The following is a 17,905-nucleotide window of genomic DNA, read 5'->3' as shown; positions in this document are numbered from 1 at the left end:
TTTCTTCCACTGGTTTTCATTGTAAATGTGCTGTCTCAGTTGCTGTCCCAGGTGAGTAGGCTTTTGAGAGCTGGCTTGGGAACCAAACCCCCATTTATCTCATGGTTCCTATGAGAAAGAAGCTTCCAAGGACCAGACATTCAAATGAAAAGAGTATTTTTCTTTTGAAAAATACACAGCCCACCTGTAAGTTAGGATCTGTAACATAATAAGAGTGAGAACCCCAGATAGGTTAAAAAAACAAATTAAAAAAAAGCCTCCTTGGTTCTGAAATGAGGGTAGTCAATGTGCAAAAAATTTCAACCTTGGGGGAGGGGCATCTTGGTGACAGTGTCTTTTTTCTCTTTTTCCTTAGAGCTATTTGTACCATGGTGGCATTGTGGACTCCTTGGAGATTTAAGGATTAAGGAGGTTAATGAAGTCAATTTGATGGTAAGATTCATTTCTCAGCCTCTCCTTTTAAATTCATTGTGTTTTCTCTTTTTCATTTAAAATATACTTTGAGACTTTATCCCCAACTTGTTTCCCAAATGGCTATATTACTGAGAACTCAGACGCAAGCCCAATACCAGAGCTGCCGGAGAGAGAGATGTGGGAGGGTCAAGGTAGGAGGTGCCTCCAGGGATGCTCACGAGTGGAAGTGATGACCTCCTAATAGTCTCCTGGCCTTTCCCTTCCACTGGTCCCCCTCAACTTCTACCCACCTTCCATATGAGCAAAAGACTCTGTGCCTCTCATAGCTGCATCTGACCCTCTGGCCCTAGTCAGTTTACCTTCCTGGGAGGTTCATCAGTTCTGGGACTCTGAAAAGTACAGTGAATCCCTACCCAATTCCAGGAAGCAATCAAAAAAATCTAGTCACTAACAGACAACAGTTCCTTTACCAAGGGCAATTTTGCTAAGCATATTTATTTTCCATCTCCAGAAACCTTCAGCACTAAATGTGCTGGTATTTCCACCTAAGAATAAATTTAACAGAAAAAATGAGCAGAAGGATGAGCGAGAATACAAATACTACAATAAAGAAAATGCCCATGCCGGTAATCCCACAGTGCAGTTTGACGTTGGACAGTTTCATTCCCCTTAAAGATGGGGGATTTGCACATGTAGTCTCCTCCAAGTCCTCAAGTTTATGTAGATTTTCTTTGCACCATGTTATGAAATGAATATTTGAGCAAGTGCAGTCCAGGGGATTGTGACTTAAATTAATGGTACTCTGCTGAGACAAGGCAGGGAGGAGATGGGGTGGGATGATGCGAATGTTATTGGAGGCCAGATTGAGATAGATCCCCTTAAGATGGTTAAGAGCATCCATGCTGTCTCCTGTTAGGCTGTTGTAGCTCAAGTCTAAGTGGTTCACGTTCCCAAGGCCTTGGAATGCTTGCTGGTCTATGGAGAGGAGATTACAAGAGGATAAAATCAGAATCTCCAAGCTGCCTACTGTCTGAAGTAGGTTGGTCTTTGAGATGCTCCCGTCTTGAAAGGAATTCCCTTGTAAATTCAGATGCCGGAGACCCCACAGGCCTGCTAGAAGGTGCTGATTGCTGGTATCAAGGAGGCAGTGAGAGAGATTCAGAACCTGCAGGAGCTGGAGGCTTTGGAAAGGGCTGTGTGGAGCCTTAACACGTAGGTGGGTAAATGCCAAATCCAGGAGTTCTAGCTGAGGGCATTCTTTGAACGCCTGATCCTCGAGACCAAGGGGCTCATTGTAGCTCAGGTTTAAGTATTGCAGGTGGCGTAGGTTTTGGAGTTGCAGATTGCAACAGTCAGAAGCCTCGATATCACTGTGGCTTAAATCAAGTTTCTGAAGAGTTTCTAGTTTTTCTAAACACCTAGTGCCGAGGTCAAGTTTCCTCATGTTGCCTTTGATATAAAGCTCCCTAAGGGATGGGAAACTGGCAGCATTAATTTGACACAATTGATCAAAATTATTTGCATTGAGAACTAATTTCTTGAGAGAGTTCATACCCTCAATCCCAGAAGGCAATCCTTTCAAGTGAGCTGCTGTCAGATCCAACTCCTGGAGTCGAGTGAAGCACTGAAATGTGGACGATGATAAGTCATTGAAACGGTGCTTTTGTAAGTTGATGCTCTCAACAGACATGTCACAAAGTCCCTCAAATGTGGCTGAAGTGAGGTCTTGGTCATCAGTGTCCTCAAATGTGCCCAGCCAAAGAGACTGAATAGTACAGTTCTGTAGACCTTTAAATACAATAGATAAGTTGAGAGACCCTCCAAATTTCAAACTTTGAAAGATCTTTGAATTGAAAGCCCCGGGTTCAATGCCTTTAATGTCATTGCCATTGAAGTTAAGGTTTAGGTTGGTGGCCTGTTCCAGAGCATTGGTGTCTTTTCTAGAGATGTAGTGTATAGCATTATTCTGAAAATCCAGGACTTTCAGATTCTGTGTTGGGAAGTTTTCTGGGAGGTTAATGGAGGAAATATGGTTGCTTCCAAGATGCAAACTTTCCAAATTTTCCAGGTTGTGCACTGGTATAAACTCGAGATTAGATATTCCTGTTTGGGTTAAGAAAAGATGCTTCAGCAACTTGGGCCCAGTAAGTGATGTTTCTGCCATGAATATCAGGGGATTTCCAGTTAACACAATGGTGTTCAGTTGATGATGGCTTTGAAAAGTATCTTCATGTACCCAGTTAATCTGGCACCTTAAAAAGATAATAGTGTTTAAGAAGAATTAATTAAAGAAAAGAAAAACAATTCTATTACAGTGACTTTTAATAGCAAGGCCATCTTTTGTGTATAGTAAAAACAGCGTACATTATTATTCAAAGTAAAAGACAAGAAGCTTTCTTCAGTACCCTCAGGTGGCCTGTGGAGTTAATGACTAGCCTCAGATCTGAACACGCTGACTTAGAATTTTTTTCTATATATTTTAAGTTGAACTCTCAGAGATTTGTGTTTGGAACAATTAGTAGTTTGTTTGTAGACAAATTATTTACTGTTATAAGCAATATAAAATATGTCATAAAATACATAATGTATAACATGATATATAAATAGGTTATCTATGCCATCCTGGGCAAGTCACAAATTTTCTCAACCTGTTTTTTCTTCTATAAAGTATAGCGAACAATGATTGCTATGTAGAATGGTTGTGATTCAAATGATATATATGAAAATGCTCCATAGAAATATGGAACTAGAGGTTCAGAGAAAACTCATCCTGATGTTATACCTCAGAATACTGCACTGTACATCCACACACAAACACACAGAGCTCCCCTGGAGGTCAATAAGTGAATGGTTTAGAGATATAGTGTCAAAAGGAAGCTTGAAACCATAGGACCAAATTCTGGAGCTGGTTATGCCATATCTGTCAATATCTGCTGATCCTTAGTGGCCTAGAGTCCAGAGTTTAATGAGCCACACAGCCCAGTGGCAGGAGACAGAGCTTTGGGGATAGAATAGGAGGTCTTTTAAAAAACCTGGAAACTACCAAAACCCTCAAGGGATCCTTTCAGTGGGTGAACCGAAAAAAAGAAAACTCACCGACGGAGACTTTGAGGATATATGCTTATCTTGACCTTGCTTCTGGGTAGAAAAACAAGAAGAACAACAAGAAAAACATCCTCTGAGATTCTCTAACCACCGCCAGCTTCCACCAATGAAAACTGTAGCCTGGGTTTACACTGCCTCTGTGGACTTCTCCAAAGAAACCCAAATGGAAAATTTAGCTTAAAACAGTTCCAGAATGGTAGTGATTTCAGGTAACTAGCAGGTGAAAAGATTTACATAAAAACCATTCCAATTTACATAAAAGTAAAGAAAGTAGTACAATGAATTTCCATGCATATATCACACAGATACAACAGTCCTCACCATTTTGCCATAGTCATTTCTTCTTCTATACCTACTTCTCTCTCTTAAATTAAGTCAAATCCTAGGTTCTATACATATTTCTGTATGCATCTCAAAAAAAAATAGGCTTATTTTCTATAGCCATGATGCCATTGTCACATATACCAATATTAATAGTTCATTGGTATTATCTAGTTCAAGGAAACATTTTAAACAAAGATTTATACAAAGTTCTACATGATAAATTCTCAAAATAAAAATTAACTAAACACATAAGGAAAACACATTAGCCAAAGTCAGCCAAAAAAAAAAAAGCTCTACAGAATCAGATTTAAAAAGGCAGCAGATGCCAGTTATCAGATATATCTGATAAAGTATACATACATATGTGTGTGTGTATGCAATATATGTATAAGATGTATAAAGAATAGATGATAAAACTTATATGTATTATCGTATCATTATAAATACACTATGTCAAACATGCTTGATACGCTTAAAGGAAATAGTAAGAACCAAAAGTATGATGAAGGAAAAAATATTAAAACTGACCTCATATATTTGTAAAATATAAAATAAATGATATTAAAATGGGAAAAGTTAACAATTGAAATTAGAAAACCAATGGAGAGCTTATACAAGAGACTAAACACAGCTAAAGAGGATATTAATGGACTAGAAGTAAATATGAGGAAATTACCTAGAATGTAGCCAAAATAAAAAAAAATGAGCTGGAAAACAATAAAGAGATATTAAGCTATATAAAGGACAGTTAAGATGATGCAGTATAAGTCTAATCAGAGATCCAAAGATGATACAAGGGTTAGTGGGAGCAAACCAGAGTTCAAATGGATAATGGCTAGAATATTTTAGAACTGATGAAAGATACCAAACTCAGATTCAAGGAGCCTGACAATCTACACAACGCGTCACTGTGATATTATAGAATTCCAAGGACAAAGAGAAGCTATTGAAAATATCCAGAGAAGAAAAGACAGATATTCAACATATGAACAGTGACTGGACAGATAGATGACCTCCCAACAGCAACAATGGGAGCCTGGAATGATATTCTTGAAGGGCTGAGAACAAAACTACTGTCAGCCTAGATAGTTGCCACAGAGTGATGACGTATGCCAGAAAACGTTATCTTGCAAGAATCAGAGTGAAATAAAAATATTTTCAGAAAATAAAGAACTGAGGAAGTTGACTGCTAACAGACAGTAACCAAATGTCTAAAAAGGAAAAGAATTCCAGAGAGGAAGTTCTGAAAAGCAAGACAGAAGAATGAGCAAAGGGCAAAGAAAGCAAACTGGTAAAGCTAAGAGAACAGCAACTGTGTAAGATCGTGAAAACAGCGCCTCACTTGTAGCCAGATACAGGGTGGGGAGGGGCGCAGAGGGAGGAGGACTTTAGGAAGTATGAGGTCCCGTTTTACCACTCTTTGAAAACAGCAGAAGAGGAAACTGAGAGTCATCTAGTTACGAAAGCTCTCCTGGCCCAGTACTTCTTAAAAAGTCAGACTCTTCTCATGTGAGAATGAGAAATGTTAAAAGAGAAAGTAAATCCTGCACCGGGAGTCAGGAGAGCAAAAGTCCCAGTTTCCTTCCTGTGTGAATTTAAGCAAGCTCGCAAAATCTCCTTGAGCCTCTGTTTCCCCATCTAACGCGGGTGGAATGGCAATATTTACCGTGCCTGCCTCCCAGTGGTGGTCATGCAGATGTGACTGTATAGTCTTATGGATGTGAAAGGACTTTCCTGGTGGATCAGCGGTAAAGAATCCACCTGTAGTGCAAAAGAGGCAGGAGACACAGGTTTGATCCCTGGGTGGGGAAGATCCCCTGGAGGAGGAAATGGCAACCCGCTCCAGTATTCTTGCCTGGGAAATCCCCCGGACAGAGGAGCCTGGTGAGCTACAGTCCATGGGGTCACAAAAGAGTTGGACATAACTTAGTGACTAAACAACAAAAAAGGATATGAATACTCTCCTGCTCTGTAGAAGCTTAAGTTGAAGGACCAAGGTAGAAAAAATGGAACTTCTGCAACAGTAGCAGGCTCCATCCACATATGGAGCCCTCCACCAATTTACACACACACACACACACACACACACACCAGCTGCATTTCTCTCTTGCTCTATCCCTTTATTTTCTTCTGGCACTTCTGCCCACTGGCTCAGAAGCCCTGGGTCAGCATTTAGAATCTTCATCCTGCCTCTAAAACCAATTTTCAGGAAAAAAGTTAGTAGATGGTGTATATGTCTCCTCTAATTTTTTTCTTAAAATGTCACACGCATTCATAGTCAACTCTGCTAAAATATAGTATGATGTGACATCTGATTTAATACAAGATTATTTTCAGTTGTGTTATTGACATTCTTTCAAACTTCTTAAACAGCACTGCAGACATAATCTATTTTGAGAATAAGCCACTTTCCTCTCCACTGATTGGTGCTTATTTAAATCATATTTTACCTGTGTAAAAATATTTCATGGGAAGGGGTAAACACGCAGAATAAGGAGGTTGTCCTGCTCCCCAAAGGAAGGTCCTGGAAGCAGTTTGAATGCACATTGTGTTTTTACCTAAGTAAAACATCAAGCACACACAAAAAACTCAGATACAAACCTGGTCAGATCCAAAAAGATAAGATGTATGAGCCTGCTGAAGGTTGTATTTTGAATCGTAGGCAAGAAGTTGAAGCTGAATTCCAGAACTTCTGTTGTGTTTGGTAGAGTGTCAGGAATTTCTCTGAGACCTAAATTTTCACAGTTGTATGTCCTGTTGTCTTCTTTCTGATAAGAGAAACAGTGTGAGCCAATATTAGACAGTATATTTACTGGCTTTCGAGGAAAATTGCATGTTTTATCCTTTGGGCAGAGGTCTCGCTTCTAGGAATCTTCACCAAATAAAATACTTAGAAAAGCACAAAATGACTCTGCATAACATTATTCATTGTAGTAGTTTTTACAATAGCAAAAGGTTGGCAATAACCAGATTATCTATCCATATAGGCCAGTTGAAATATGTACATTCACAAAATGCAACCCTGTGTAGCTAAAAGAGAACTAAATACAATCTTCACATATAATCATTCAGTTCAGTTCAGTTCAGTCGCTCAGTCGTGTCCGACTCTTTGCGACCCCATGAATCGCAGCACGCCAGGCCTCCCTTTTCATCACCATCTCCCGGAGCTCACTCAGACTCGCGTCCATCGAGTCAGTGATGCCATCCAGCCATCTCATCCTTTGCCATCCCCTTCTTCTCCTGCCCCCAATCCCTCCCAGCATCAAAGTCTTTTCTAATGAGTCAACTCTTGGCATGAAGTGGCCAAAGTACTGGAGTTTCAGCTTTAGCATCATTCCTTCCAAAGAAATCCCAGGGTTGATCTCCTTCAGAATGGTCTGGTTGGATCTGCTTGCAGTCCAAGGGACTCTCAAGAGTCTTCTCCAACACCACAGTTCAAAAGCATCAATTCTTGGGCGCTCAGCCTTCTTCACAGTCCAACTCTCACATCCATACATGACCACAGGAAAAACCATAGCCTTGACTAGACGGACCTTAGTTGGCAAAGTAATGTCTCTGCTTTTGAATATGCTATCTAGGTTGGTCATAACTTTTCTTCCAAGGAGTAAGCGTCTTTTAATTTCATGGCTGGAGTGATATGCAGGTTAATTGTAAGGGGAAAAAATCAAGATATAGACATCTGTTAGTATATGTTGCAAATAATATGTAGTATACCGTATGACACCTAAGGAAAGTGTGTGTGCATTTTCTTACATTTACAAGCAGAAACGGGGGAGGTGAACCCTAAACTGGCTATATTTAAGGGAAGGGAAGGAAGCAGATTGAGGTATGGTGATAAAAACAAGCCTTTTCTGAACGTAATTTGTTTTATAGTTTTGATTTTGGATGCATAAAAATGTTTGTTTGTTTTTTCATTTTGAAACAAAAACATCAACTCTAGTGTTAACACAAGAAGACAATCAGATACTGCACACTTTGTGATGTGATGCAGTTTGAAGCGCGGAGCTCCCCAGGTGGCACTAGTGGTAAAGAACCCACCTGCAAAAGCAGGAGACACAAGACATGTGGGTTCCTGGGTGATCTTCCTGGGTGGGGAAGATCTCCTGGAAAAGGAAATGGCAACCCACTGCAGTATCCTTGCCTGGAGAATCCCTGGACTGAGGAGCCTGGCGGGCTACAGTCTATGGAGCTGAAATGACACGATTGAGTGAGTAACACTTTCTTCATTTCTGGTACTTCTTTAGATTCTGATTCAAATAAGGCATTTGGGAAAATATTGTAAGAGAACTTCAAATGAGGACAGGATATTATGGAATATTAAAGAACTGCGAATTTTGTTAATGATAATGAGCTTGTAATTATGTAGGAGAGATGTTCTTATTTTAGGTTACTTTTTGAAGGTTTTAGAGGCAAAATGACGTGATGGTGGAGATTTGCTTTGAAATACTTTGGCAAAAAAGGAGAGAGTGGATGGAGGAAATTAGTAGCCAAAATGTTGGTGGTTGCTGAATGTGGAGTGATCCGTACAAGGTTCCCTATAACTAACCGTTTTTGTATATGTTTAGAAATTTTCTTAACGTTTAAAAAAGAAAAGAACTATCAGCATGGCACAGACCTTAGGTCATAAGGTCTTATAATCTGGAAGTATGACTCAGTTCAGGATCTCTGAAACTGCAGGCTGCTGATACCAGACCTAGCATAGGGCACAGCTCTGCATGGAAATTCAGAGGACTTCCTCATGCTGGGTCCCACATGCTGATGTGAGAGTCAAGTGTTCTCACATCTGCTGCTTACCGCTTGCTAGATGTGCTAACTCAAGTTACAGATCTTGGACTAGGCAGGTAAAAATGTGCAGGGGTTCATTAGAGGCCCTTAGAATTATGGGCTCATAAATTTATCTGGCTGATGCCTTAGGATAAAGGGTGGTGGGACAGGTCTGAAGGTCTGGTGGGGTATATATTGCATGGGGAGGCTCCAGGGAAAGAAAGAAATGCTTCTCCAAGAGAAGTACAACTTGGAGACACAAAAAAGATAGACATTCCAGAACCACGGACCACCTCTCAGCTCATCTCAGGCTCCACTTGATTTCATCGCACCTTTCAGGCCCTGCTTTCTCCAGGCCACGTGGTGTCCTCCCCAGAGGCCCCACTGAGACTGCCCCAGATAGGGAATGGCCTGCCCCACTGAAATCTGCATCAGCAGCTTTCCTCATGCTGAGTTGCAAACAGGTCTGCTTAACTGCACACAGAAGATAGCACACATCTGCCTTTACCCTGAAGTGCTTTGATTTAGGGGTGTCGCCATTTTAATTGCTTTTTGCCTTACTCACTCTCCGACTTCTGCTTAGCCAGGCCCTTGTTTTTAGCAACACTGAGTACCCTCATTTACAGGAAGTCACTGGTTTTCTTCTACATGAAAGTGTTAGTCACTCAGTCATGTCCGACTCTTCGTGACCCCATGGACTGTAGCCAACCAGGCTCTTCTGTCCATGGAATTTTTGAGGCAAGAATATTGGAGTGGGTTGCCATACCTTTCTCCAGGGGATCTTCCCGACCCAGGGGTCAAACCCAGGTCTCCTGCATTGCAGGCAGATTCTTTACGGTCTGAGCTACCAGAGGAGTCCAGTTTTCTTCTATATTGTAACAATGTTACAAAGTCATTGATGAAAATGCCATGTTTATAATCCCTTGTCATCCATAATTGTTTCATAGACCCAAAGTCCTTCAAGCACTGCCGCAAATCCACAGAATGCCCTTGAAATGCACACTTGGCCCTTAAAATATATATAAAATTTTTAAAATTTAAATTTAAATTTTAAATTTAGTCAACTGGTGAGGGAAAACACATGTTGTGAGATCCCTCTTGGTCCCCATGAAGAGAGAAGACCCAGGGAGAAGATGTATGTGCACCTTCTGAGGTTCAGATTAGCTTTGAGGAGACCCATTTTTCTTTTCTGATCTCCCCTGGCATCACTAATGTCATAAATACATGGGGAAATGGGGCCTTCCCTCAGTTTGTCTTGCTCTGTTCTGGCCCTGCAGTAAAAGGCTCGGCATTGGCACTTCCCTCGTTTTCCAGAATATATACATTTCTGTGACAACTAAATTACTCCTCTCGTATGCTTCACTATGCTTCACTGTGTTAATGTGATTCCAAAAGTTGAAAGGGATATGAGCTCTCCTGAACCACTGGCCTAGCAAATGGAAAGGGATAGCTCAGTTTCAACCCAGTGAAAACCCAAGAACCAGGGCACAACCCTTCCCAGGAGGACTGAGAAGCTCACTGGGAGCCTGGGTTGTAACCTTCAATAATCTCTAGTTAGGTAAACTGCAGTGAATTATCTGCCCTTGATTCCTAAGGAATGAGGCAAATGATAAGAACTCATAAGAAAATTTGAAAACCAAGCACATTTCAGAGACTCTTCTGGGCTCCTCAACAGGGCTTTTACATCACATTTCCATTCAATCATTGTCTCTCATTTCCACACCCTTCTGTCTCCTTTAATCTGAGCAGATTCTTCAGCCTTTCATGATCTCTACTGACATTGATTAATTTTTTTAAGAATCCTGGCTAGTAGTTTGCAGGATTTTCCTTCTCTGTGGTTTGTTTCCTCATGATTTGATTCAGGTTACACATTTTCGTAAAACTGTATCAGTGAGATTGTGTCTTTCTCGCTGACAGTTTTCAGAGCGAAACTTCCTAAGAGTGAGCTCCCATAGCACAGCACAGGATTCCTGGGCAGCAGACATAATAGAAAGGAGCCTGAAAGGGTGGGGGGTAGAAGAGAAATCCTGTGTCCCAGCTATGTGGTCACTGCCACTGTGCTCAGGGCTGGGTCAGCTGTGAGGAACACATGTTCAGTTGCTTTTCTAGGCAGATACCCACCACTGCTTTTGCAGCCCCTGTGGTTTCTTTGAGCCCCACGTGACCACTTCCTATAAACTCAGACTTGGTTGCTAGACCTCAGTCTGGGGTCAGTTTCCAAAGTCGCTTTCTCACTCTTCTGCTTTGGCCATTCCACTACAGTGTGGACCCTTCTGGATGTGAACTTACACAGGGCTGAGGCAAAGCACCATGGTATTCAGGACAACTGACCCATGCCCACCTCTATTGCAGTCACGGGCATTTGCACTGCGGCCCATGCCCATCCCTTTTTCTCCAGCTCCACCTCAGAGCGGTGCCATTACACAGAGCGGGGCACCTGAGTGCTTCATCTGTGTCTGCAATCCCTTTTCCCTCGAGGTATTCATTTGCATTTTTTCAATCATGATCTTATTTTGCTTCTTCCTGCTATATCTCTGACTCCCTCCCACCACACACAGTATTTCTTGCCTCACAAGTGCTGAGATCATTTTCTGACTTCAGATTCTCTGAGTTTCACACACGCACTGATTCCCACCTGTTTGGATGTCCCTTCTGCACTTGGCACCTGCAGCAGCAGCCAGTTCCCCCAGGCATGGGGAATCTGGGACACTGAACTCCAACCTTCCCTTGCTAATCACTTCTCTCTATCCAGAAACAGCAATTTGACTGAGTCAAATCCCAGAGTATCAGTTACTCTCTGAAAATAAAACAAAAAACTCTGAAGAGGTCATATCCCTAAAACTCTGTTGTCAGTCTGACTCCAGGCAAAGGGCACTGAGATTAAAAGCAGTTCACTTTCTGTGTGTCTTGAAGCAGACTGCTTGAGTTCACATTCCAGCTCTCAACTACCAAGCTGTGTTCTCTGGGCCTCCTGTTTTGCTCAGCTATCAATAACCTCTCTTGGTAGACCAGCTCTGAGGATTAACGAGGTAATATACATCAAGAAAAGTCAGCATTTCCCTGGATCACTGAAACATCATTGTCACTGTCTAGAGTTATTGGGAAGCCCCTGTATCATGAACTTGGAGTTCTCTTAAAACAGAGCTTTACTAAGCACTTTCCCCCATACCTGGACATGAAGGATTGTCTCCTACCATGGGTTTGAGGGGACTGAATAGTCATCTGGGAAATCAACCCTGAATGATCATTGGAAGGACTGATTCTAGAGCTCCAATACTTTGGCCACCTGATTCCAAGAGCTGACTCATTGGAAAAGACCCTGATGCTGGGAAAGATTGAGGGCAGGAGGAGAAGGGGATGACAGAGGATGAGATGAAATGGTTTGGGTGGCATCACCGACTCAATGGATATGAGTTTGAGAAAACTCTGGGAGAGAGTAAAGGACAGGAAGCCTGGTGTGCTGCAGTACATGGTGTCACAAAAAGTTGGATGTGACTTAGTGACTGTACAATGACAAACAGTCATCTGAAAGGAGCAGGCATGCCTGTATTCACAAGCAGTAATTCAAGAGCACATCCGAAATATCACCCGAATCCAAGTCACAGAAGGCTGAATTCCAGCTACGGTGTGCATATTTACCAACCTTCAAAACCTTGGTCATAGATCTAATTTTATTACTTACGATACACACACATGCATACATACATTCCATTTAAACACGGAAGATTCTGTGTGGAGTATTTGTCTGCATACATTATAATATTTTGAGAGTATTTCAGAATTTTTCAAGGTTTGACTTTTTTTTCAAACGAAAAGTTTTATTTAAAAATTCATCTTGACTCCTCCTCTACATCACATGCAAAAACAATAATAATAATTCCAGATGGACTGTAAGTTTACATGTGAAACTTAGAAATAAACACAAAATGATAAAAAATGATAAAACTTCCAAAAGAAGATATAGGATAATATCTTCGTTGCTTTGGGCTGGCAAAAATTTCTTAAACAAAATAGACATTCACTTAAAATAAGTAAAAGAAAAATGATAAATCAAGCTATGTTAAAATTAAGGACTTCTGTTCTTCTAAAAATATTTAGAATGAAAAGGCAAGCCACAGAGTAGAAGATATTTGCAATCTGATAAAGAAACTGTATCCAGAATACATAAAGAACCACTGCCAAAAAAAAAACAAAAACACCAAAACCTGTGAACAGTCTAAGAGAAAATGGGCCAAAGACTGGAAAAGGCACTTACACACACAGACATACACACAGAAATACACAAATATACTCAATTTAATTATCAGGAAAACAATTATCAGGGGCACAGTGAAATGCCCCTACTCATCCATCAGAATAGCTAATGTTCTTAAACAATAGCAAATGTTGGTGAGGCACTGGGGCAATCAGAACTTATATCCACTGCTGGTGAGAATAAATGGATACTAACATGTTGAAAACTGGCAATATTTACCAAAGTTAAACATATGTGTACCCTATGATGAAATACATCTACTCCCTGATATATACCTAATAAGTATTTGTTCATTTGTTTACTGAAGACCTTGATAAGAATGTGGAGCTTCCAAAGAATCTGCTGCCAATGCAGGAAATGCAAGAGATGGGTTCTATCCCTGGGTTGGGAAGATCCCCTGGAGGAGGGCATGGCAACCCACTCCAGTATGCTTGCCTGGATAATCCCACGGACAGAGGAGCCTGGCAGGCTACAGTCCACGGGGTCATAAGAGAGTCAGACACGACCTAGCAAACAACAGCAACGCAACAGAATACCATTCAGTGATGGAAACGAGCCCATGGTGGCTGCACACAGCATCGTCGATAAATCGCACATGCTTGGTATCGAGCAACAGACACAGAGTATGCACTAGTCCCAGGCATACCAAACAAAAAAGAGGCAAAATCCATTCTTGGTGACAGAGGTGAGAACACTGGAGGGTCTGAGGGGCTGGTGATCTGGAGGAGACACGGGAGGGCTTCGTAGGTGCTGAGAAGGTTCTGCGTTTTGTTCTGCAGGCTGCTCACATGGATGTGTCCACTTGGTGAAAACTCACTGAGCTCTGCCCTTAGGGGTGGTAGACTTTTCTGTATGTAAATTTTACTTCAATAAAAAGTTTACTGAACTCAAAACAGAACCAAACCCTTGTTTTCAGGATAGGGCCTGAGAAGAAGGCTGTCAATAAGCCAAGGAAAGGGGCCTCGGCAACCTTGCTGACACCTTGATCTTGGACTTCTAGCCTGCAGAGTTGTACCTAAGTAGGTTCCTGTTGTTGGCGCCATCTGGTCTGTGGTACACTATTGTAGCAGATGGAACAATTTCCCCTGGGCACGGTACTTCCTTTTGGTCTGAGTGTGCATCCTGATTCCATCCCAATATCAGATCAACAACGCTTCCCAGGTGCCTCGGGGTAAAGAATCCACCTGCCGATGCAGGCGATGTAGGTTCGATCCCTGGGTCAGGAATATCCCCTGGAGAAGTAAATGACAACCCACTCCAGTATTCTTTCCTGGAAAATTCCACGGACAGAGGAGGCTGGCAGTCCATGGGGTTGTAAAGAGTTGGACATGACTTACCTTCCGATCATACATGCACAAGACTAACAAGATCCTATTGCTTTCTGCTCCTAGGCCTTATTCAAGTCCTGGCTTCTGTTCTTGCTCTTAGTCTGGCAGGTCCTTGTCCCACTTTCCCTGATTCTCCTGACCCTGGGTCTTAGGCTCTGCCTTTCTCCTCTGAGCTACTCCTGCTTCTTTTTTGGCATTCAGCTCCAAACTAGGAAAGCAGCCCACTCAGCCACTGAGACTGACGGTCCTTCCCGTCCGCAGCCCTTGTCTGACAGGCCATGTGGTGCTGGATACCTGATGGGATCAGAGGTAAAGGGAGGAAGATGGTAAGAGAATGATCCCTTTTTCTTTCTCTATCTCTTCACCCTGCCCAAGAACTTCCTGTGCATGTGTGATGGTGAAGTCGCTTCCAGTCATGCCCGACTCTTGTAAACCCATGGACTGTAGCCTGCAGGCTGCTCTGTCCATGGGCTTCTCCAGGCAAGAATACTGGAGTGGGTTGCCATGCCCTCCTCTAGGGGATCTTCCAAACCCAGGAATCGAACCTGCATCTCTTATGTCTCCTGCATTGGCAGACGGGTTCTCTATCATTGAGCCACTTGGGAAGCCCCAAGAACTTCCCAGAGGTCGATAAACATTGCTATGGTCCAAGACAGAAGGTACAATTTGGCTCTACTCTCAGATGTTACTCCTGTGGGTTTAGTGAAACAGATGGAGGGTCTGACTCGAGGAGAAAGCCAGGTTCATTCAGAGTAATCTTTCTCTTCTCTAAAGCCTGGCACAGGTGGTCTTCACTTACCTCCACCCTGAATGCCAGGAAACTGAAGGACTCTTTGGGGAAGTCGCCTTATGGTGGGAAGTTGGACAAACAGCTCCTTTATGCTAGGAAGCAGGTTTGGAGCGCTGCTCTTTGCATTGGGACCCTGTTGACATTTTATGTCCCAACTGGGATTATTTGGGGGAAATTGTGTGCAGAGGAGAATAACTCTCACCTTTTCCTACTAGGAATCGGTGAGTACACCTCCCCAGCAGAGCTCTTTGGCTCGTTTTTCACAGCAAAGAAAAAGTTCTACACACCCCATTGCCCTTTTAAAGACAGTGGATATTGGAACGCCAAGGCTCAGATACAACTGCATGCTGAATCTCAACATTTCCAGCCAGTTGAATTTGGACAAAGACAAATAGGTTGGACTCACCTCAGTGCACGTCGGATCTGAGGAGGGGATGGCTTTACAGCCGGCAGAAATCAGCACCACCAACAGGAAGCAGCTGACACAGGGAGCCATTCCCAGGACCGAGGCCACCCAGCCTGGTACAGTTAGCTAAAGCCTGGAGCTGAGAAATCAGATCAAGCTATGACAGCCTTGGTAATCTGGCAGCCAGGGAGGTGCTCAGAGGGTAATCTGGGAATAAGAAATGCTCTTGACTGCTCAGCATTTGGTGGCTTTGCACTGCAAAAAAGGGGAAGTCCCTTTTGCATAGGCCTCATTCTTGCCAAAAATAGCTGAGCACCCAACCTCAGAATGACCCAGGGCACTTCTGGCAAACAGAAATCAGTTGTGCAGTCCCCTTGCTCTGGTCACATGGACACTCAGGGCAATGGTTCCTGGTGACCCTCAGCAAGCTTCTTCTCCATGAAAGTCCCTCTCCATGAAAGAAGCTTGTGGGAGCAGGAGGCTGTCCTCATGGAGGAGGCCACCTTGTTAGTTAGCCTGGGTGAGTGACCAGGAAAGGGACTGGGGTTCACTGGAAGGGCAGAGCACTCTGTGGGCGTGGAGGGGAAGGTGCCCTCCAGGGGCAGCTGCTGGAGCTGGGAACTAGGGCAAGAAGGAGCAGGGTCATCCCAGAAAGAGGGTGGAGCTGCTGCCTCAGCCTCCTCCGCGGTCCCCACATCTAGTCTCGGTATAGGAGGAAGACAAATCCATCCATGACCCAGTGATTCAGGCTTGCTGAAGCGGCTGCCGTGAAATCCCTTCCCAAGGTCACCCAGGGAAGTAAAGGTCACTGCCATATACAGAGCAGTCCGGCTCAGAGAGAGCAGAGTTGAGGATGTCAGCCTTGGCTCTATTTCTTCTTAGAAATAGCCTTGAACTATGACTGCAACTACCCCCATTATGAGGCAAGATACAATAGTGATTAAAGAAAGTTAAATTTCATTCCTTCCTCGCTGGGCTGAATTCAGCTGCCTCAAACATTGTCGGTTTTCAGTCCTTTGGTATAGAAGAGATACTTGGCATTACTGTCCTCCCATTCCGTTTCCAAGAGACAGTTCTTAGTGCTGGAGTTCACAGTGCCTTGAGGTACCACCATTACTGCGTTACCACCACTAATATGATACTTATAGTAGCTACCGTTAATTGAACACATATTATGTCAGACTCTAAGCAGGTTTTCTTTTGTGTATATCTCCTCATCACATATGCTATCAAAGAGATGCTATTTCCCCCATTTTATGGATGTAGAAACTGATAATTAGAGGAATAAATGACCTCTCCAAGGCCACATGAGCTTCTCTGATGGCTCAATGGGAAAAGAATCTGCCTGCAATGCAGGAGACATAGAAGATGCAGGTTCAATCCCTGGGTGGGGAAGATCCCCTAGGGGAGGAAATGGCAACCCATTCCAGTATTCTTGACTAGGAAACTCCATGGACAGAGGCATCTGGCAGGCTATAGCCCATGGGGCCACAAGAGTCAGACATGACTGAGTGACTAGTCACACACACACACGCACGCACGCATGCACGCAAATTGACAGTGGTGGATCTTTCAGATCCAGACAGGCTCATTGCAGAGACAGTGCTGTTACTCTGCATAGTTTAAGAAACAATTCTCTCCTGAAAAAGCTGAAAAGTGGACAGGTTAAGGAAAGTTCTTCATCCGGAGATTTCAGAGCAGATGTGAATAAAAAGCAAGCAAGGGAGGGAGGGCTGGAGACCCTGTGGACTTGGCTTTGTGCTAGCACTATTACAAATAATTAGACTTTTCTGGCCACCTGTAAAATGCCATCTTCATCAACAGTAGCACCTTCAAAGATGCTTTTGGCAAAATGCCATCCATCCAAGCAAACCCAGACTGATGACAAGCACCTTGCTTTAAAGAAGATATGCATCTTAGTGTCATGAAGAGGTCTTAGACTGAAAGAAAGTCTGCTCCAAAGTCTCAGATCCATCGTTCATCAATGGAGCAGAGCTGGGCAAGTCGTTTAACTTTTCTATTTTGCATCTGAATAATAGAACAAGAATTCCAATTCCTGTTCTGCCAATATCACAGGGTAATTATGAGGATCAAACGGGATCATTTATGTGAAAATGCTTTCTTAACCTCAAAGTTCGACATAAATGTGAAGAATGTGAGGCAAAATCTCCTCTGAGTAACCAATTCCAACATCATGTAAATATCACCCTCAGGAAGTTGTCTTCTGCCCCAGAGACATTCAAAAGGCATATTATACTTGGCTTCTTAAAGAAAGGTTTGATGGCTCAGTTAAGACCATAAGATTTTGTCATTTTCTGAGGCCATGCGATTTGCATGTGATTTGCATGTGTTTGCATAATGGATTCTAAAGACTCTCTGCAAGTGTATAAAAGAAAATAAATGAATACGAGTGACCTTCTGCCACAGCATTCAAATCAAATATTCAGGGCATAATACCCTGAAATATGAAATAGATTAAAATTTAAACTATTGCAAACAGATAGGAAGATAGGTTTTAG

At 42.7% G+C, this 17,905-nt stretch overlaps 1 protein-coding gene across 1 annotated transcript; it reads right to left on the bottom strand.

The window, feature by feature from the left end:
• Positions 1-937: 937 nt before the first annotated feature.
• CD180 (CD180 molecule) lies at positions 938-15,476 on the bottom strand. Its single transcript, XM_052659339.1, has 4 exons — positions 15,387-15,476; positions 6,445-6,611; positions 3,511-3,552; positions 938-2,666 (listed from the first exon to the last, which is right to left on the bottom strand). Exons 1-4 carry the CDS (start codon positions 15,474-15,476, stop codon positions 938-940), a joined length of 2,028 nt encoding a protein of 675 aa, XP_052515299.1.
• Between the last annotated feature and the right edge of the window lie 2,429 nt (positions 15,477-17,905).

The sequence above is a fragment of the Budorcas taxicolor genome, chromosome 20 (assembly GCF_023091745.1).
Source record: "Budorcas taxicolor isolate Tak-1 chromosome 20, Takin1.1, whole genome shotgun sequence".
In the NCBI taxonomy this organism is placed as follows: Eukaryota; Metazoa; Chordata; class Mammalia; order Artiodactyla; family Bovidae; genus Budorcas; species Budorcas taxicolor.
The sequence above is the reverse complement of the archived record's forward strand: the minus strand, read 5'-3'. Positions and strand labels throughout refer to the sequence as shown.